The following is a 22,406-nucleotide window of genomic DNA, read 5'->3' on the forward strand; positions in this document are numbered from 1 at the left end:
GGCCGCAGCCGGCCTGGAGCTGCCCGGCGGGCCTGAGCGACCCTCGCAGCCGCCTCGTCCTTCGCCGCCGCCATGGACGTGTATCTCCCGCACCGGCTGGGGCTGTCCCGCGGGCGGTTCCCTGGCGGCCCTGGCCGCGGGTCGCCCTCCGTCAGGTATGCTGGGCCGAGGCCGCAGAAGGGAGGCCGGGCTGGGGGTTGCGGGCTGTTGGGGTCCGGCGACGCCTTCAGCCGCAGGGCGTGGTCCGACATGGCTTCCTTGCAGATGGTTTTCCCTAAACGGCTGCCAGGGGAACGTTTCCCTAGGAACGGCGCCCTGTGTAGCGGCTCCCACAATGGCTCCTCTGTAGAGACCCCCCTACTATGACATCCCCGTAGTTTCTCCCAGAAAAGATTTCCCTGTGGAGAATCTCCGCAGTGGGTTCTCTATGCGTAACTCATTTGCCTTTCCCGTGGAATATTTCCCTCAGAAAAGCTTACGTATGGAGACCGCCCCCCGCCTGCAGTAGCTCCCCTGGGTAGAACCCCCAAGTAGGTTCCCCCAGAAACGGCTTCCGTATAATCTCCCCTACAATGGGTCTCCTCTAGAGCCTTTCCCCTTGACAGCAGCGTCCCTAAAGAGTGCCCCCCCTCCCGGCCCCTGTATACACACACGCTGACAGCATCTTCCCTTTTGCGCGTCCCCCCACCTCCCCATGCCCCAGTCTGCATCGCGACGCTCCCTCATTCCGCAATAGGGAGCTCAGGTTGGGGGGAGGTGGAGGTCATTAGGCTCGCAGGAGAGAAAACTAACCGGATAAATAGGAGAAAGAGGCCCAGAACCCCCGAAATAAGCGGACTTCAACCCCTGAGGAATTGGCGGACCCCAAGCCACTGAGGTTAGAGACCCGGCCTCTGGGTGCCTCGGTATGGGATTATTGGGGAGGGTCCCGCCCCCTTTCGTTACTGGAAGACCCATTTCCGATTTCTGCTCCCAGTGCCTTTGGGGCTGACCTTGATAGTCTGGGCATTGTTTGCGACGGAGCCGTTATGGGGCCGCCAGCAGAGTATGGAGATTGGAATGAAGGAGCCTTTGCGGCAGAGATCGTCGAGAGGGAAGAAAGGAGAGAGAGAGAGAGAGACATGGGCTTTGGGACTACTAAACTGTCCATAAATCAGAAGAGCGGTTTTTTTGTTTGCCATTTTCTGTATTTTAGCAGTTTAGCAAAGAAAATATGTTCCTTTGAAAGGAAGTTGTTAACTTACATGTTAAAATGGATTTTCTTGTATCCTTGTTACAGTACTTAAGGCATTGTATTTTTAACTTTTTGCTTGCCAATCTGTTTTTTGTTTGTTTTTGTTTTGTTTTAACAAGAACAAATTCACTGAGAGCAAGAACTAAGTCTTAGAATCCTGTACCTCTCTTACTTCCTGGCATTCCTTCCCCCACTCCAGCAACTAATGCACATTTGTTGAACGAATAAAGAATGGAGGAGGTAGGGCTAGATACCCATTTGCATTTGGGAGTCCTAATTTGCTTCAAATTTGGCAGGTGACATTGTTTGAACTCCTGCTCTGCCCTTCAGTGGAATTCCTTGTGTTCCAAGTGTTTAGCTGCTTATGGTAATCATCTCCAATCTGTCCTAACATTTCTGGCAGCCACTTCCACTGTTAGAAAATATTTGAATTTTGTACAGAATAGAAACTGCAGAGGATACTTTTCTAAGTAGGCTCCATTCCCAGCAGTGGGCTTGAACTCACGACCCTGAGATTAAGAGTTGCATGCTCTACCTGCTAACCTAGCTATGCACTGCTGTACAAGATACTTTAGAGTTTCAAACAGCCATCTGTTAAATCTAAGCTCTCTGTAGACTTGGGGTTCATCCTAGATCATCTTCAGCTTAGGAATCTTGAGTCTTTGAAACTTTCAGCAGAAAAAAGCTTCTCCGTAAAATCCATCTCTGCTGCCTTTGTTTCTAGGAACATGACTGCGCAGCACTTAAAAAAAAATAGTGTTTTTATGTTAGATTGATGTTGGCTAACTTTGTTAATCATAAACTATGAGTCTTAAGTGGTTTGAAATTTGTTGGTCCTCAGATAAAGGAACCCCAAGGTCTGGCTGTTCTATATATCTTTGGTAAAAGAAATTTAGTCAAGGCTCCCCTCCTTTAACTTACCTCCACAGAACTTAACATGCTTTTCTTACCCACTTAAGCCTTTCTCTGACTTTTGACATTGAATGGCAGCTACGGGCTCAGCACTTTCCCGTCACTCATATTTGACTGCTTTGCTGCACTCTGACTCCTGACTGATGAAAGAGGCAGGCCTAACTGGTGAAGTTACATTCCTAAAGACCCATAGATAGTACTTTGCAAGTGTGTGGTTCTCTTCTAGCAATGGAGTTCATTTTCACAGATGGAGAATAGAGATCAGGAGTTAAAATGATGCTTAGAACTAGAAGCTTCTTTATCAGGATGTGGTAGTCATCAGTGTTGCCCATCAACTATTTTTGGCTTCCACCTCCTGGGCATGTGCTGCAATTATACTTGCTTGCCCCCTTGAAGTTGGGCATGGCCTTATGAGTTGCTTTTAATCAGTGAAATGTGCTCAGGAATGGTAAAAGCTTCTGGTGTGTAATTTGCCACTATCATTCCCTCTATTATGATGACTGTTGGTGCTTCAGGTGGTGGCTTGCCCATTAATCTGGCAGCCAGAGCAAACCTCCAGGTGACCTATGTTTAACATGCAGAGAAAGTAGTAAACCTTCGTTGTTTCAAGCCACTGAGTTATTACTGAGTAACTATCTTGACTTGTACTAAGGAACCAGTGGAAATAGTTGAAATATGCTTTCCTCCTTCAAAACTCTTTTTCTGCAGAGGAACCTAATCCTGCTCAGGACTTGTTTATTAGTTTAAATTTTACTGCTCTTTATACACATAACACCTATGCTAGGTGCTGTGGCTTCAGACAAACAAGGCAGGCCCCTGCCCTCAAAGAGCTCCTTTGTAAGTGGAAAGAGACAGAAACAGCAAAAATCATAATAAAGAGTGTTGAGAAATAAGTACAAAGGAAGAAAATGGATGAAGGAACAATAATATAAGAAGACATAGTTGGTTTTGAGCTCAACTGCTGGAAGGATGAAGTTGCCATTTACTGATACTGGAAACACTGGAATTAGAGCAGGTTTGTGGAGAAAATAGAGTTCAGTTTTGGCCTTATTCATTTTGAGTTACCTAATAGATACCCAGATGGAAATATTGGATCTGGAGTTCAGGAGAAAGACTGGGACTGGAAGTACCATGCTGATGACTCCCACATTTTTATTTTATCTATGAGATAAAATAGAGATCCAGGGAGTAAAGGTAGATAGAGAAGAAGACCAATGTCCAAGTCCTGGGATATCCCATATAGGAAAGACAGTGTAGAAATGGTTTCCAAATTCTAATGGACAGTGGCTTTCTACTTTTGAGATAGGAAAAAATTACTGGACACTCATGGAAAGCCAAATGACAGATACCATTGATGGGCTGATGAGGATTAAGAATAGACTATTAGAGGGGCACCTGGATGGCTCTTCGGTTGAGCAACCGACTTTAGCTCAGGTCATGATCTCGCAGTTTGCGGGTTCGGGCCCTGCATCAGGCTCTGTGCTGACAGCTTGCTCAGAGCCTGGAGCCTGCTTTGGATTCTGTGTCTCCTTCTCTCTCTGCCCCTCCCCCTCTCATGCTCTGTCTCTCTCTGTCTCTCAATAATAAATAGATGTAAAAAAAAAAAAAAGATTAGACTATTAGATTTGTTAACATGGAGGTCATTAGTGACCTTGACAAGAGCAGGTTTGGTGATGGGGTGCTTTGGGTGGCTCAGTCGGTTAAGCGTCCGACTTTGGCTCAGGTCATGATCTCATGGTTCATGGGTTCGAGTCCTGCTTCAGGCTCTGTGCTGACAGCTCAGAGCCCGGAGCCTGTCTTTAGAATCTGTGTCTCCGTCTCTCTCTAAAATAAATAAAAGCAGTAAAAAAAAAATTTTTTTTTAAAGAGCAGGTTTGGTGCAGTGGGTTTAAGAGACAATGGGAGAAGAACTGAAGACAGTGAGTATAGATAACCATAATAATAGGGTGTGGCTAAAAGAGCAGAGTTATAAGGCTGTGGTTGGAAGAGTGGAAGTGTTAGAGTTCTTTTTGGTTTTAGGTGGGCAGACATTATAATCCACCTGAAAATGTTTGAAGTTGATTGTGAATGATGGCATACAGAGAGGCAAATTAAAGAGAGAAGGGAAAATTGGAGGGGTGAAGTCCTTGAGCAGTTGAAACGGAATGGGATCTAGGACATAAATGGATTTGTTGGCCTCAGACTAGATAGGTACATGGGCAGTTCATCTGTGGTGAGTGTATGGACCCCAATGCTGGTGGGTTGGTGATCGAGAAGCTAAAAATCTTTAGGGAATGTGCACAACTGAATGACCTAGAGATTTGTAGGTGTTTATAACAAGAAGGGATAGTGGAAGAAGGGATAATGGGTGGTTATTGTTGGATGACATGAAAAAATCAGCCAAAATAAAATAAAGCAAAAAGTTAAACTAATTGTCTCAAAACCAGAGGACATGAATTTCCAGATTAAAAGGACTCTCCACTAGGCCAGCACAACTAATTTAATTCATCATGAAATTTTTGAGCACTATAAAGATAAAAGAATGTCTACAAATCACGTGGATAGGGTCAGGAATAATAGAATTGTAGCAAGATTGGAAACTAGAAGCTAATGGAGAAGCAGTGCCTTCTGAAGGAAAATGGATTCCTACCCAGAATTCTGTATCCAGGCATATTCTTAGGCAGATGTAAGGATGAAAACATTTCACACATGCAAATTCTCCAGGTTTGACCTTCCACGCACCCTTTATTAAGAAGCACTGGCACAGCGGCGCCTGGTTGGCTCAGTGGGTTGAATATCCAAGTCATTTCAGCTCAGGTCATGATCCCAGGGTCGTGGGATTGAGCCCCATGTTGAGCTCTGTGCAGAGCATGGAGCCCGCTGGGAATTCTGCCCCTCTCTCATTCTGCCCCTCTCCACCCTTCTCTCTCTCTCTCTCTCTCTCTCTCTCTCTGGGAAAAAAAAAAAACACTAGAAGATTTGCTCTAGCAAAGCAGTCTGATTAAGGGGTTCCTGTGCTGGGGATCATCTATAAGGGAGTCATAAGGAAGGGCTTTCTTTGTTCCCTCTGGAGATTACCAAAGGGCTGGGACCATTTTTTATTACCATTTCCCACATTGCTTACCCTAGTACTTAGATCAATGTTTGGCATATGGATAGCATTCACTAAATATGAATTGCTATTGTAAGCTGTTATGAAATATTGCTTGCACTAATTATTTATTGAATGAGTAGAGAATAATTACAGTTGAAGCTGTGGGCTATGTTAAATTTCAGGAGTGTTCAGAGAATGAAGAATCACATGTGAGCTAGATGGTGAGAAGTGGTTCACCATAGTGATCTTCTGTAGAGTGCACTTTAGTAAAGCCTTGCAGAACCAAGTTATCTCTTCAGGTGTATAATTGACCAGTGGCCAGTACACATGGTACTCTGCAAGTTTACAGATCTACAGAAGTAATAATTGCTATTGTACACGTAATCCTGCCTTAAGGAAACTCAGGATGCAAAGCAAAGCTATGACTTTGTATACCTGAAAATGCAAAACTTTACCTCCTATACCTGCTTAGATGCTGGCCAGGGAGGCTTGGTGTGGTGCATATAGAAGCACCACATCAAAGCAAAGAGGGTTTGCTTGTTAGTTAGGCTTTTATGGTCTCATTTCTGGCCCAGAGGTAGAAGCCTGAGTATCTGCCTTTTTTACTTGTGTCTAGGATGACTGTGTACTGAGGACTCTTATTTAGTGAATATTGTGGCATTTATAGTGCACAGTATCTTGATAATGTTTCCTAGCTCTTAGGCTTGTCTATGATCTAAGTTTTAGAGAAGAGAGTGAATGAGATGAAGATGCCCTCCAAAGTTACACAGCTTAAATTATTGTTGTTGTTGCCCTGAAAGTTTAAAGAAAAAGAAAAGAAAAAGCAGAGTTTGCAAGTGGGTTTAAAAATTTTCCTGAGCCGAAGTTGGTTGCTTAACCGACTGAGCCACCCGGGTGCTCCTAAAAATAGACATTTAGATAAAGTAAAAGTTATTCATCAGAACTGCTACATGAAGTTGTATTTTAACAACCTATGTCTGGGATATAATTGACATTACAGGCCACCAGTTGAAGATGTTTGTTTTGTTCAGAATCCCTTTTTCAATATATCATACTGTATTGTACTATGTAATACTCTTTACCTGTATTACCAAATCTAGGACTCCTGTGATGCAAGGGGCTTGACTGTTGTATACCCTATATATTTTACATGTGAGGAAACATTTAAGAAACTCATCCACAATCCATTCCCAGTAATGTGTGTGACTTGGATTTCATTTCTTTGTAATCTAGAAATTTTAACTGCTATGTTAACATTTTCAAAACAGAAGAAAAAGAATTGAGTCCCATTATCCAGAGATGAAATAATCATCTTTTATATTTTTTTTCTTGTAGTCTTTTTATATGTATATGCTTTTGAAACATGTATTGAATCTGTATGGATAAATTGACTCGAGTTAAAACCCAACATTTAAGGGTTATGATGCATATTGCCAGTGGCTTTCCAGAAAGATTGTAAAACAGCAGGACCGGTGTATGAGTGCAGATCTCATTGCCCAGCATTCATTAATAAATTACTCATGATTCACATTAAAAAAAATTTATCTGTGGGTGTCTCAGTTGGTTAAGTGTCCGACTCTTGATTTTGGCTCAGATCATGTTTTCACAGTTCATGGGATCTAGCCCCAAGTTGGGCTCTGTGCTAGGAATGTGGAGCCTGTTTGGGATTCTCTCTCTCTCTCTCTCTCTCTGCCCCTCTCCTGCTCATGCTCGCTCTCGCTCGCTCTCTCTCTCTCTCGCTCTCGCTCTCGCTCTCACTCTCTCTCTCTCTCAAATAAATAAATATTGGGGCACCTGGATGGCTCAATTGGTTAAGTGTCCAACTTCGGCTTAGGTCATAATCTCACAGTTCATGAGTTTGAGGCCTGCACTGGGTTCTGTGCTGACAGTTCAGAGCCTGTTTGCTTCTAATTGTGTCTCCCTCTCTCTCTGCCCCTCCCCTGTTCATGCTCTGTTTGTCTCTCTCTCTCTCTCTCAAATAAGTAAACATTTAAAAAAATTTTTTTAAATAAATAAAAAATTTCTATCTGTGATTTTGAGCCCTGATTTGAAGAAGTCAGCTCATTTGGTATGCTTTTTATTTTCAGCTTCTTATTTTGAAATGATTTTAGATTTATGGATGGGTTGCTGGTATGGTAGAGTGTTCCAATATAGCTTATTCCGATGTTAACATCTTACATATAACCATGTGCATTTATCAAAATCCTGGTATAGTGTTTTAGTTTATTAAGTAACTTTTGTTTAAACTTGGCTTTTAGCACTCCAGACTATTTATTTGAGTTTCCTCAGTTTTCCCACTAATGTCTTTTTTGTACTCCAAGATCCAGTCAAGGATCCCACATTGCATTTAGATTTGGCATTCATTTAATAGTTAAAGTAGTGAGGGAAAGTAATTGTGGATGGTTTCTGAATGAAGACTTGTGAAACTGACTTTACAAAGAGCAGATTGTGTGAAGAAATGTTCAGAGAAAGCCAGAGGAAAGGAAGAAAATGGAAAATAAGATGTTGTTACACTAGAGTATCATGAACAGACTTCAGATAACATTTTCCATGTGTGGTAGGTAGCATTTTCTCAAGTTCTTGAATTTAGTTTGTGGAGTCTTTTATATACCCTGGTTCATGAAATATGTGTAGACATGAATTGCAGTTGGGCACCAGTTTTAACCATTTCAGATAATGTGGTCTGTCGGTTAGGAACTACATTTGCTAGCTGGTAAATGATGCTTAACAATAATGACTTAACTTTGGGGTTTATTTTTTCTTACAAAAGATGTCTGTCTAAGGAGAGTAGGCTAGTCCTGGTATAAAGTCATCAGAGAGGGAACCAGGCCTCTTCTGTGTATTTTGGTATTCTAGCAAGTGGATTCCATGACTTCATGGTCACAAAAGGCTGGAAGGATTCCAGCTATCGTGTCTGTCAGGCAAGGGAAATAAGAAGGGACAGCTCCCCTAGTTAAGTTGGTGGTTTCTTTTCAGAGAGTTTCCCCAGAAGCTTCCACATGATAGCTTCTGCATGTCTCATTGGTCAGCTCTAGAAGCAGAGGAACTGGGCCATTGCTTGCCCCAAATAAAATTGGGGTACTGTGAATGAAAAAGAAGGGGAGAATGGGTATGGATGAGGTAAATGATTGTCTTTCCCACAGGGAGGTAGCATCATTGAGTCAAAGTTACATTACTTAGGATTACTAACGGCTTTGGTGAGCTACATCAAAGTGCTGGGAGAAAATGAAAGTCATTAAGTAGCTGATGATGTCAGTGAATTTCTCATTCATGTCTTGTGTGTGTATGTGTGTGTCCTTTCAGTTTGCATCACTGATGGTCAGTAGTTAACCATGTTTTGACTACGAAGGTAGTAATGTTGGCTTTGCTTTTTCCATTGTAAGTTGTTGCTCCAGCAAAGGTGTCAGTGGGAAATGACATTTCTTGCCTTACTACACATCCTGTCTTTTTGCCTTTCTTCCAAGTCTCTAGTTTTTTGTTATTGTTTTATTTTGTCTGTTCTTTTAAGTTTGTTTATGATTTTTTTTTTTTTTTGAGAGAGAGTGAGAGCACGAGCAAGTACAGGGAAGGGCCAGAGAGAGGGAAACACAGAATCTGAAGCAGGCTCCACACTTGGAGCTGTCAGCATGGAACATGACGTGGGACTTGAACCCACAAAATGTGAGATCATGAGCAGAGCTGAAATTGGACGTTTAACTGACACCAGGCACCCATAAGTTTTTTTTTGGTGTTTTGTTTTTTTGTTTTTTAGTAATGTCTACACCCAACATGGGGCTCAAATGCACGACCCCTAGATCAAGAGTCACATGTTCCATTGATTGAGCCAGCCAGGCGCCCTGAAGTCTCTAGTTTTGCAAGGGGAGTAAATAATTGCCACTTTTACTCAGAGCCAAGTTTCTTAAACCCTAGTAGTTCTACAGTAGCTTCTTTTAATCAGTACCTGATGTCCAAATTGATGCCGATAAGGTTGAGCGTCCGGCTTCGGCTCAGGTCATGATCTTGCAGTTCATGGATTTGAGCCCCGTGTCAGGCTCTGTGCTGACAGCTAGCTCAGAGCCTGGAGCCTGTCTTCGGATTCTGTGTCTTCCTCTCTCTCTCTCTGACCCTTCCCTGCTCACATTGTCTCTCTCTCTCTTCTCTCTCAAAATAAATAAAACATTTTTAAAAATTAAAAAAAAAGAAAATGTTCAGTAAAAGCCATAGGATCTTTGAAATGATAGAAGAAGGACTTGCACTCAGATATAAAAATCATCTATTACAGAGTTCAAGTAATAACATAAAACTCTGTTTATTGTATAGTGTTTCTGTGAGAATAAATAAATAGATCAAGTAAGGATTGAAAATAATGGATCCAGTTTTATATAATAATTTGTCATGTGCTAAATGTGGCATTTTACATCAGAGGATTAAAAGGATCAGTATGTAGTCTTGGGACAATTGTTTATATTTTGGAAGAAAAATACAGTTATATTCCTGCCTTACAAAAGTAAAAAAGCAAATTCCATAGGAGTAAAGAGCTAAATGTTTAAAATACACAAATAAAATGAAATAATTGGCATTTTATTATTTTAAATATAATACTGAGTGGGGAAGACACAAAAGGAAGACATAAAACTCCTAAACCTAAAAGTAGAATTAGGCAGATTTAGCTCTATAAAACTCGACAACTCCTGTGTGAAAAAGATACCATAAACAAAGTCTAGAAGTTTAGAGAAATATTTGCAACATATGACCAAAACACAACTTTTAAAATATGATGGAATATATAAATTGTGCAGACATCTCTCCACCCCCCCCCACCCCCCCGCCCATGACTAAATAGAAAATAGGTAATGAACAAGAATAGGCATTCACAGGGGTGACTGGGTGGCTTAGCTGGTTGTTTAAGCGTCTGATTTAGGCCCTGGTCATGATCTCAAGGTTCTTGAGTTTGAGCCCCACATGGAGCTCTCTGCTGTCAGCACAGAGCCTGCTTGGGACCCTCTGTTTTCTCTCCCTGCCCCTCCCCCACACACGTGCACTCTCTCTGTCTCAAAAATAAGCCTTAAAAATAGGCATGCATAGAAAAATATAGATGAGCAGTAAATATTTGACAGTTTCTCTAGTGATTAGAGAAAAATGTAAATTATGAAAAAGAATTCTCACCATTAACATTAATTGAAAAGTATATTAACACATGGCTTAGAAAGTTGTGGGAAAACCGGTATTCTGGTATGTTGTAGGTGACTGTTTTAAGAAAACAACTTGGCAAGATCTATCAAAATTTTAAATGCTAAACCCCCTGGCAATGGGCAAAGAGACACCTCGGCGGTGGTGGCGCTCTTATATCAGCCTGGGGCAGAGCAGATGCAGTCCTTTGTTCATCCTAGCTTGGTGCCTGGGTTCGTGGCCAGAGCTGTTTCATGCCTAGGGCACATGAAGGAAAAAAAAATTTTTTTTTTAATGCAGATACCTCAACTTGTTAGTACTACTTTTTAGGACGCTGTCTTGCAGAAACTTTTGTACTTGTGCCAAAGATGGGCATAGTTACTCTTTGAAGCATTGTTTGCTATTGCAAAAATAATAAAATGTCCTGAATGTTCAATCATAGTGGCTAAAAACTATATATATATATAGTACAGTACTTTTAAAAATTCAGTTGAGTTCTGTGTACTAACTTGGAAAGATCTTAAGGTATACAGTTAAGTGGAAAAAGCATGTTGCAGAGCAGTTATGTATCTTATGATTTTGAGTTCATGTAAAAACAATCCACCCCCCAAAAAAGCCTCGCCCCCAAGTATATGTCATGAGAGACTCGCGCCAAACTGTTCACAGCAATTTTCTATAATAAGGTGAATAAGATTGGTATGAGGTTTCACTTTGTAAAGCAATCAAAACACAAAGCATATGGAATATAAGGACAGAATATTCATTAATTATTTAATTTTGAAAATAAAAAAGTTAACTTATAGAGAAAAAAATGGGCAAAAATTAAATTTTCAGGTTTTTTACCCCATCACTTCCAGGGAACCAGGATAATGAAATATAACCAGGAAAATATATCTGGCTGTGTATATAGTAACTTGTAAAAGCAGTGACCAATTAATGAACTATTATATATAACTGAAGATGGGAAAAAGAGATGACTGTTTAGAATTCAGAAATGCTGTTTTTTGTGGCAAACTTTATTGTCAGGAAATCACTGAGGTGTAGCAGAAAGAAAAAGTTCAGACTTAGGGTATCTGATGGTGACTCACGTTCTAGAGCTGCTAATCTTTACTTAGCCTTGTGATTTTGGGTAAACTGCTTCTGTTTGGGTGTTGACTTCTTCACTTTATCATCTATCATGTCTAGGTTTTGAGTCTGAATCCAAGGCAAGTTAGACATAAAGTATGGTATGCAAGCAGCATATTTGACAGAAACCACATTAGTGGGTCTGCTGAGATTACAGGTGTTCTAAAAGAGAAACTTTGTAAACTCGTGGTGACCACAGGTCCAGAATGTGCCAGCTGTGCTCAGGTAAACTAGGAGCTAGGGGGCAGTGTTCTTGTTGGACTTGATATATGTTTAAAGTTTCTTTTGGCGTGCCTGGGTGGCTCAGTCGGTTAAGCATCCAACTTCAGCTCTGGCCATGACCTCATGGTCTGTGAGTTCAAGCCCCGTGTCGGGCTCTGTGCTGAGGGCTCAGAGACCAGAGCCTGCTTCAAATTCTGTGTCTCCTCTCTCTGCCCCTCCCTGCCTCAGGCTTTGTCTTTGTCTCTCTCTGAAAAATGAAGAAACCTTAAAAAAAAAAAAACAGTTTCTTTAGTGAAAAAAAAAAAGACTGGTGGATATACAGCTAGTAGCTCAGTGGTGAATTCTGGGGGTGAGGAGCAATGATAATTTTAGTTACATAATGTAATCCATTTTTTCATCAAAAAAGGATAATATGTATTTTACATGTGGCACTAAGGTAGATAAAAGCAAGTATGTCAAAATGTTAATAGAGACTAACTGGTTGCTGGGGATATGGGTGATTGTGATTTTCTTCATACTTACTGGGGTTTTTTAATAGGTAAGTGTCGCAGTAAGTGAAAAGTTTAATGGTTCAGCGACAAGAAATAGGCTATGTTCTGGTTAAAAATTAAATTTGGGGGGTGCTGGGTGGCTCAGTCAGTTGAGCGTCTGACTTCAGCTCAGGTCATGATCTTGTGGTTTGTGAGTTCAAGCCCCACGTCGGGCTCTATGCTGACAGCTCAGAGCCTGGAGCCTCCTTCAGATTCTGTGTTTCCCCCTCTTCTGCCCCTCCCATGCTCATACTCTGTCGATAATAAATAAGCATTAAAAAAATTAAGAATTAAATTTGGGGGGGCGCCTGGGTGGCTCAGTTGGTTAAGCCTCCAACTTTGGCTCAGGTCAGATCTCACGTTCGTGGGTTCGAGCCCCGCATCAGGCTCTGTGCTGACAGCTAGCTCAGAGCCTGGAGCCTGCTTCCGGTTCTGTGTTTCCTTCTCTCTCTCTGCCCCACCCCCCCATGCTCTATCTCTCTTTGTATCAAAATAAATAAAACATTAAAAAAAAGTTTTATAAAAAAAAATTAAATTTGTGGAGCAGGAAAATGTATAAAGGAAAGAACTGAATTTAGGTTTATTCATTTGACAAGAAAAGAGATACTAGTTAAGATAATGTTTTACTCTGGGAAAAGGAAGATCTTTCTACATTTTATATGCTTCTACTTTATTTGGCCAACCTACTTGTGGAAAAGAAGCACTTTTTGCTCCTGTTCTCAGTATTGTCATGGCTTTCCACTTCATTAGTTAGGAAAGCTGTTTGTTTCCTGGTCACATGACCTATTCATGCTTTTTGTCACTGGCTGGTAGTTAGTTTGAAAACCAAAGAGCTCTTGGTAACCTTGGCAGTCTGTCTGCTGTTCATTTGGGTTAGGAAATGAGCTAAAGGACCAACTTGATGAAATATTTCTAGTGCAGAGAATGTTTGCAAGATTGGTCTTGTATTATATATGAAAAAGTGGGGAGAGGCAGATAATTACCCAAGGAAAGAATGTTTCTTACTTTCATCTTGATTATCTTCCAATTTCTCTTCTGCTTCTAAAAACCCTGCAGTTACTCCATGTGATCTCCCCTAACCTCCAGCGCTAGATTTTTATTAAGAAAATGTTCAAATAATACAGAAAAGGCGAAGGAGTAATATAGTGAATACTTGATTTACCTACCACTTAGAGTCAATTTTTAACATTTTGCCGTGTATGTTATCTTTATTTTTCTTTTCCTCATTCTTGTTTTCTGTTAAACCCTTTTCAAGTGAGTCATAGACATCATGACACTTCTAAGTACTTCCTCATGTATCTGCTTTAAAAAAAAAGGCATTTTAGGTATAACCACAGTAACATCTCATCTAAGAAAATTAACAGTAATTCCATACTACCATCAAATTCGCAGTCCATATTCAAATTTTCCCAGATGTCTCATGTGTATTTTTCTGTTTTTTTTAAATGAAATTAAGGTTTTTACATTATATTATTATTATTATTACGTAATCACTCACTTTAGAGCATTCTCCCTTTCTGTTCTTTTTGTTTTACATGACATTGACTTTTTTTAACTTAAAAAAATTTTTTTTAATGTTTTTTATTTTTGAGTGACAGAGAGAGAGAGGGAGATATAGAATCCGAAGACAGGCTCCAGGCTTTGAGTTGTCAGCACAGAGCCCGACACGGGGCTAGAACCCACGATCCGTGAGATCATGACCTGAGCTGAAGCCGGACGCTTAACCGACTGAGCCACCCAGGCACCCCTTAAAATTGTTTTTAATAGTGCTAAAATAACTGTAACAAAATTTACCATCTTATTTTTAAATGTAGTTTAGCAACATTAAGTATATTCATATTGTGTATTCACCTAAATAATTCTTTTCATCTTATAAAGTTCTGTACCTGTTAAACAGTACAGGTACTGTTTAACACTACCACTCTACTTTGTCTCTATAAATTTAACTATATGTAAGTATACCTCATAAAAATGAAATCATGTGATATTTGTCTTTTTATGAATGGCTCATTTTTCATTACTGTAATCTCCTCAAGGTTCATCCATGTTTTTAGCAAGTTTCAGAATTCTGTTCCTTTCAAGATTGAATAATATTCCTCTGAATGTATGTAGCAGAGTTTGTTTATTCATCTGTTGATAGATATTTGCTTCTACCTTTTGACTATAATAAATAATACTGTTGTGAACATGGATATACAAATATCTCTTCAAATACTTGTTTTCAGTTTTTTTTTAATATATTTTCACAAGTGAAATTGCTAGATTATAAGGAAATTCTCTTTTCCACTTTTTCCCTCCCCCTGCCCTTCCACTTTTAATTTTTTGGGAACTGCCATATTGTTTTCCACAGCTGCTACACTGTTCTACGTTCCCACCAGCAATGCCCAAAGGTTCCAATTTCCTCCCATTCTTGTTTGTGGTTTTCTTTTTAATAGTAACTATACTAATTTGTGTGGGAATAGTATCTCTTTGTGGTTTTGGGTTGCATTTCCTTTATGATTAGTGATGTTGAGCTTCTTTTCATGTGCTTATTGGCCATTTGTATATTTAAGTCTTAAATGTACAGTTAGGAGAAATGTATAGTTAAGTCTTTTGCCCATTTTGAATTTTTTTTTTTTGGCCTGTGTATGGTTGAATTGTAGGAGTGCTTTACATATCAGAGGCTGATATCCAGAATTATGTATATAGTTTAAAAATATTAAGTCTTCCAGTGCATGAATGTGGATGTAATTCCATTATTGGCGTCTTCTTTAATTTCCTTCAGAATTATATATTCTAGATATTAGCCTCTTATCAGGTATATGATTTGCAAATATCTCCTCCCATTCAGTGCATTGCCTTTTCACTCTGTTGATTGATCCTTTGATGAACATAAGTTTTTAGTTTTGATAAAATCTAATTTACATATTTTTTGTTTTGTTGTTTGTGCTTTTGGTGTCATAGCAATAAATCATTGCCAAATCCAGTTTCATGAAGCTTTTTCCTATATGTTTTCTTTGTTTTTTAATTTTTTTTAATGTTTTATTTATTTTTGATACAAAGAGAGACAGAGCATGAGAGGGGGAGGGGCAGAGAGAGAAGGAGACACAGAACCAGAAGCAGGCTCCAGGCTCGGAGCTAGCTGTCAGTACAGAGCCTGACACGGGGCTCGAACCCACGAACGTGAGATCTGACCTGAGCCGAAGTCGGAGGCTTAACTGACTGAGCCACCCAGGCACCCCTCCTATATGTTTTCTGCTAAAAGTTTTATAGTTTCAGGTTTATATCTAGGTTTTTTTTCTGTTTTGAGTTAAGTTTTATTTATGGCTTAAGGTAAGGATCCAGATTCATTCTTTTGCATGTGGATATACTGTGTTCCCAAAGCCATTTGTTGAAAAAATTGTCCTTACTGCATTGTCTTAGTACCCTTATGAACAATCATTTGACCATGAGGATATTATAGTCAGTGAAATGATCCAGTCACAAAAGGAGTTTATCTCTGAGCTCTCTATTTCTATTCCATTGTCAATGTGTCTATCTTGAGGCCAGTACCACATTGTTTTGATTACCATAGCTTTGTAGTTACTTTTGTTATTGGGAATTGTGTCTTCAGGCTTGGTTCATTTCAATATGTTTTGACTATTGTGGGTCCCTTGAGATTTCTTATGAGTTTTAGGATGGATTTTCCTATTTCCAGAAAAAGCATCATTGAGATTTTGGTAGGGGTTATGCTGAATCTGTAGATCACTTTTTGTAGTATTGACAGTTTAACTATATGGAGTCTTCCAGTGCATAAACATGGATGTATTTCCATTATTGGTGTCTTTAATTTCCAATTGGTGTCTTTAACTGAATGATCAGTTTCTCTGAATCCTCCCCAGGATAATTTTGCTATCATCACTGTTTGTTATTTTAGCTTTTCTAATAGATATATAGGAATATCTCATTGTGGTTTTAATTTGCATTTCCCTAATGGATAATGATGTAGAACATTTTTTCAGGTAGTTATTTGCCATCTCTATATCCTCCTCTTTGAAGAAATGTTTCTTCATACCTTTTGCCCATTTTCTAATGGATTTTAATTTTTTTACTGTTGTTTTTAGTGTTCTTTATTCTATTTGTCAGATATGTGCTATGCAAATATATTGAGCCAATCTGTACCTTGTCTTATTCTCTCAACAGAGTCTTTCAGAAAGCAGAAGTTTACAATTTTGACCAAGTCCAATTTATTGGTTTTTTCGTTTCATGCATTATACTTTTGGAATCAAGTCTAAGAATTTCATCATATCTTACGTTCTGAATATTTTCTTGTTACCTTCTAAGTATTTTAATTTTTCTTATTAATGTTTATTTTTGAGAGAGTGTGAGCAGGGGAGGGGCAGAGAGAGAGGGAGACACAGAATCCAAAGCAGGCTCCAGGCTCCGCATAGTCAGCACAGAGCCTGATACAGGGTTTAAACCCACAAACCTGTGAGATCATGACCTGAGCCAAAGTTGGACACTTAACCAACTGAGCCACCCATGTGCCCCCTTACCTTCTAAAGATTTTATAGTTTCACATTCAAAATTTCAAATCTGTGATTGGTCTTGAGTTAATTTTTGTGTAAGGTACAAAATTTAAGTTGAGGTTCGTGTTTTTGTCTGTGGATATCCATTTGCTGTAACTCCATTTATTGAAAAGACTCCTTCTTCCATTGAATTGCTTTTGAGCCTTTATCAAAAGTTAACTGGCTCTGTTGAATAGGGCAATTTCTGGCAACTGTTCTGTTCCACTGATCTGTGTCTTTCTCTCAGTACCACTCATTCTTGATTACTTTAGCTATGTAGTAACTCTTCACATCAGAGTGATTCCCTCCCTATTTTTTCTTCTTCAAAAATTTTTTTAAGCTATTCTAGTTCCTTTGTGCTTTTCTGTAAGTTTTGGACTAATCTTGTCTGCATCTACAGAAAATCTTGCTGGGATTTTGAAGGAATCGTATTAAACCTATACATTAATTTAGGGAGAATTGACATCTATACTATCTTAAGTCTTCCAATCCATGGACACAGTGTCTCTCCATTTACTTAGATCTTCTTTACTTTACGTTATTATTGTTTTGTAGTTTTTAGGATGTAAATCCTACACATGTTTTGTTAAATTTATATTTAAGTGACATTGTATTTTTAAATTTGGTTTCCATGGCTTCATTGCTTTGATACAGAAAGAGAGTTGATTTTTATATGTTGACCTTGCAACCTGGTTGAACCCACTTATTAGTTCTAGGATTTTTTTTTTTTTTTTTTTAGATTCTGTGAGATCCCCTACATAGGCCATTATGTCATCTGCAAATAAGGATAGTTTTAATTCCTCATTTTCAATTTGTATGTCTTTTATTTCTTTTTCTTATTGCATTAGCTAGCACTTCCAGTGCCATGTTGAATAGGAGTGATGAGAGCAGACATATTTTTTCTTATCTTCTTTTAGGGCAAGAACATTCAGTCTTTTGCTGTTAAATATAATCTTAATTCCTACTTTTCTGAGGGCTTTTATTGTGAACAAGTGTGGAAAATAATTTTTCTGCATCAGTTGTATGGTTGTGTGATTTTTTTTTCTTCTTTAGCCTATTAATATGATTGATTGATTTACCAATAATGAACCAGTTTTGTATCCCTGGGATAAACCCATCTTGGTTATGGTGTATAATTCTTTTTATATGTTATTGAATTCTGTTTACTAATCATCTATTAAGGATTTTTACAGCTATATTCATGATGGATATTGATCTGTAGCTTTCTTTTTGGGGAGTACTGTCTCTGGTTTTGATGTTAGGGGGTATGTGTGAACATCTTGAGAGAAGGCAGTGATAATGACCACTAAGTCATGGAATGGATGAGTTGAGGAGTCGCAACATCAGAAAGAATCCAGGGGGCGGGAGAAAGCATTCAGGGAAGAGAAATAGTGTTGTTTGGCTGAATACTGTTGCTTAGGTGAGTATAAGGCAGTATAATGGAGCAGATTCAGCAAGGAGTGGGATGAAATCTGATTGTCATAGCTGGAACACTTAATGTTGTTGGTTTGTGGAGGATTTTAGTTAATAATAATGTGATAAGGCTGGGAATATGCTGACTGTAGGGAAAAATTAATAGGAATGTTAGACGATGAATAGTAGAGGCAGATTCTGAACCTGGGGGTGACAGGAAGAGACCTAGTGGAAGGATCAGTCTGATCCTTGATCACTTGATCAGTCCTGAGCAGGATCAGTCTTGAGCACCTTTTTCTGGGACTACTAGGAAGGAGGACAGGTTGGTATGGAGAGCATGGAGTCCTTAGAAGTGATATGAATGTCTGGGAGTACCTCTCCTTATACTTTAGGAAGAGGGGGTATCCCTAAGGCCATGGAAATTGACCTGCACAGAAATCAGAACAAATACCTTTTGCTAACATTCTCTTTGGGGGTAGTTGTGATAATGAATCAGAGCTCCGTTTAGGTCCTAAAACCAGTTTTTTTGTTAAACTGTTCTTTATTTTTGTTTTTGGCAAACTGATGAGGACCACAGTTAGGGCAAATCACTGTGGTAACTATTCTTTGTAATTCTCAAAAATGATAAGTCATTGGAGGGCCCTAAATCAGCTGCTGAGTCCAGTCCTGTCCAGCATTGGCTCCATCCTCTATTGAGCCACAGAGTCATGGACTCTCCAGTTTGTAATCACTAGTTCAAATTTAGGCCCCAGATAAATTCTGCATAATCTCTTCCAGAAAACAGAGGAGAAGGGAATACTTCCCCTGTTCATGTCACAGTTCTGATACAAAAACCAGGCAAGGACTAGTTTCCATGCCTAGTGTCATTCCTCTTCCTCATGCCTTCATGTGCTGGCACTCAGGAGCTCGTTTCTATTTTTGTTGCAGCTGCAGCCGACTCCGCCAGGTTCAGAGCATCTTGACCCAGAGCAGCAAGTCTCAACCCGATGGGATCCTCTGCATCCTAGGTCAGTGCTTTTAACAAGCTGGGGCAACTGGGCTTTTGTTCAAGGAAAATATTGATAATAGTATCATTGTAAGATAAGCTTGAGTTAGTGCCCTTCTCTCAGCTCTTGTTGCTTTGAAATCTGTTGCTGTTTTAATGAGGTCAGGTGAGATATCAGTGGGATAAGGACCCACAACCACAGGGCAGTCACTTTGTGCATGGTTATCTCATTTCTCCTCACAGCAGCCTTTTTTTTTTTTTTTAATGTTCGTCTATTTTTGAGAGAGACAGAGACAGAGCGCAAACTGGGGAGCCTCAGAGAGAGAGAGGGAGACACAGAATCCAAAGAAGGCTCCAGGCTCTGAGCTGTCAGAACCAGGTCTCGAACCCATGAACTGTGAGATCATGACCTGAACTGAAGTCAGACACTCAACCAGCTGAGCCCCCAGGCGCCCCCCCATTTTTAAAAAAAATTTCCTTCACAGGAGCCTTAAAAGGGAGCAGTGTAGTCTCTTTTTGTATAGAGGGGGATACTGAGAGTCGAGGAGATGGAACAGACTTGTTCAGAACCATAGAGTGGCAGAATTGGGCATTTATTTGTTAAGTTTTTTTATTATGAAAATGCATCATATAACTTAAAAATTAAGACCATCCTCAAATGAAAATGAACAGAGCTTCCCAACCAACCAGATACCCAGTCCACTCCTCAGGGATAACCTTGTCAGTTGTATCTTTTTTTTTTTTTTTAACACAAATGGAAATATTTTATTCATGCTGTAATTAACTCAATTTTTAAATTTTCACTTGACAGTATATCTTGGAGATTTTTCTATATCAGATTGATCTTCTTTATCTCATTTTCACTTATATCCATTGAGTCGTGGAATTGGAATTGTTAGGTCTGGTGGTTTGTCTATCCACCACCTAACTTCCTTCCCAGAAGCAAACTGCCACTAGTTTCTTGTTTGTCTTTCCTCATATATTCTATGCATAATTTTGTATTTTCACTTAACAGCGTTTGCATTTAGGCTTAGGAGAGATAATGTGCAGAGTAGTTAAAAACATGCCCTCTGGAACCAGGCAGCTTTTGGGTTTTAATCCTGGCTCCACTACAAAGCCCAGAGGTTGGCAAATCTCTATAAAGACAGACTTGTGGTGGATCTGGAATTCCCGCCAGAGGTTTCAGATGTTTGAACAACATTCATTGGATTTTCTCTTTAGCTGCAACCCTCAAAAGGGTGGGGTCTGTCTTTGCTGTGAATTTACCTATGAATAAAACCACCAGTTTGTTGCTGTATTTATGCTCATTTGGCTTCTGTGTCTTTACCTTTGACATACCATCCCACCAAAGTTTTGTTTAGCACTTACGTGCTTTCTGGCACTATAAGGTACTCTAGGCTTATTTTGTGTATTTCTTCCTCCAGTCCTAGAATCAGCCATTTCTCCAGGGAGCATTGGGGTTCCTTTTACTGGAGAATGGTGTTAGAAACCAAGATCTGGGCATTGGATACACTCTCATTACTAGACCTCACTGCTTCTAAGCCCTGGCAGCTGACAGAGTAACAAGATATATATGTGTATGTTAAATGTAAATGTTATGTATCCATCTGTATGTATATTAAGCTAAACGTGAATTCATATTAATGTCTCCAGCCTAACCAATTACCACATAGATTTTTCTAGCTTCCCCCTTTTGCTTACCTATAAACTCCTTTCAGTTTATCAGTGAGAAACTTGGCACCCATCATCCACCATCAGTTTACTTAATGCTAGTATACATATGTAGCAATATCAGAATTGTTAACCCATAGTACCCCTGTGAGAAACAATGTTATCAGCTTAAGCATAATGCCTACATATAGTTTCTTTTGTCTTTAGTTTTTACATAGTCTTTTTCATGTTAACAATTTATGCAGCTGGAATCCCTAGAAGTAGACATGCTGAAGCTGGGTCTGCCAAGACCACTTGTTTGTTTTTTAACTCTGTAGCCCTTTAAACGTTGGGCCTTAGATAGACCAATCCATTCTGGCTTTTGATTTTTTTTTCACCCCTCCCTTGGCTGAAGTGTTGAATGAGATAGAACAGGAAGGGCTGTGCTGCTTTAATCTCAACTGAGATGGGAGTTCTCTTACATTAGAAGTCCTCTGCTACAAGCAGTCTGGGCCCCTCTTGTCTAAGTGACCATTACTTTCTACTTGTCACTTATCCAGATGACCACTGGCAGTCCTCTTTCCCAGGCTTCAGTCATATTTCTATTCTTGGAGCTCTCTCTGCTCCAATTCCTTCTTCAGCCTCAAGTAGACTGCTACTGCCTTGCCTGTGAGATGTTCCTCTTGGGGAACTATGGCTCTGGGCTTTGATGGATTCTCAGGAACCAGGTAGTACATATACCCATGCCACTGAGAAGCAGCAGTGAAGGCAGTATTGTTTAATTTCCTTTCTGTCTCTGAACCAGCCCCTCTAGATTGTAAGCATCTTGAGGGCCATTACAGTCATGTTCACCATACACTTCAGTATCCAGCACAGTGCTGGACCTTGAGCCTGGTAAATATTTGTGAAATGGTGGGTTTCTGTGGTTCCATTCACTTGTCCTCTTTTTCACTTCTTTAAGTTCTTTTCAGACCACCTTAATTTGCCTTTATTTGATCCCCCATGTTTTGTTAAAGCTCTCTTTGAAAAGTAGTTTCTATCCCCTGTTCCTATTCCAACTGAAAAGTATTCCATGGTATTTAACCAGCCATCACAGGACCTAGACTATATTTTCTGCTTCGTTCTATACTCAAAAATTGCTTTTTGGAAATTAATAGCTTCAATAATGTATACTGTTTAATTGTCTCAACTATATAGATCTTGAAATCCAAGTGAGAGTACCTGATGCTTCTTTCACAGAGTTGCTTAGTTTGGTTTCTGGCACAAAACTGGTGTGAGCTTCTGCCTTTAACCATCAGGGTTTTGCCGTGCAGGGGCAAATTAGTGGGACTTATTTGCTTCCCATAGTACAGTGCAACTGATCAGAGCCTTCTTTGTCTTGCAGGAATTGATAGCAGGTACAATGAAGGCTGCAGAGAGCTGGCAAATTATCTTCTGTTTGGTTTGTACAATCAGAATGCAAGTGATTTTGAGAAAACGGGGTTTTCTGAAGAAGTTCTAGATGGTGAGTATATATAGTAGTAAGTAGTATGCTCCTGTTGGTCATCTGATGATTGATATGAGACTAGTGACCAGTAGTTTTCAGAAT

The 22,406-nt window shown here is 39.6% G+C and overlaps 1 protein-coding gene and 1 non-coding gene across 4 annotated transcripts in view; both read left to right on the plus strand.

Annotated features, from left to right (window-relative positions):
- The first annotated feature begins 6 nt into the window (after positions 1 to 6).
- C12H20orf194 (chromosome 12 C20orf194 homolog) overlaps positions 7 to 22,406 on the plus strand; it is a 131,182-nt gene continuing 108,782 nt past the window's right edge. For all 3 annotated transcript variants that reach the window (XM_029917223.1, XM_029917225.1, XM_029917224.1), the window contains exons 1-3: positions 7 to 155; positions 19,111 to 19,190; positions 22,203 to 22,322. In XM_029917223.1, coding sequence (XP_029773083.1) covers positions 73 to 155; positions 19,111 to 19,190; positions 22,203 to 22,322 — 283 coding nt within the window. In that variant the 5' untranslated portion in view covers positions 7 to 72. The remainder of the gene's footprint in view (positions 156 to 19,110; positions 19,191 to 22,202; positions 22,323 to 22,406) is intronic.
- On the plus strand, positions 10,496 to 10,638 carry LOC115275599. The gene has a single exon (XR_003901659.1). It is a non-coding gene; the product is annotated as a small nucleolar RNA SNORA48 (small nucleolar RNA).

This window comes from Suricata suricatta, chromosome 12 (genome assembly GCF_006229205.1).
Source record: "Suricata suricatta isolate VVHF042 chromosome 12, meerkat_22Aug2017_6uvM2_HiC, whole genome shotgun sequence".
In the NCBI taxonomy this organism is placed as follows: Eukaryota; Metazoa; Chordata; class Mammalia; order Carnivora; family Herpestidae; genus Suricata; species Suricata suricatta.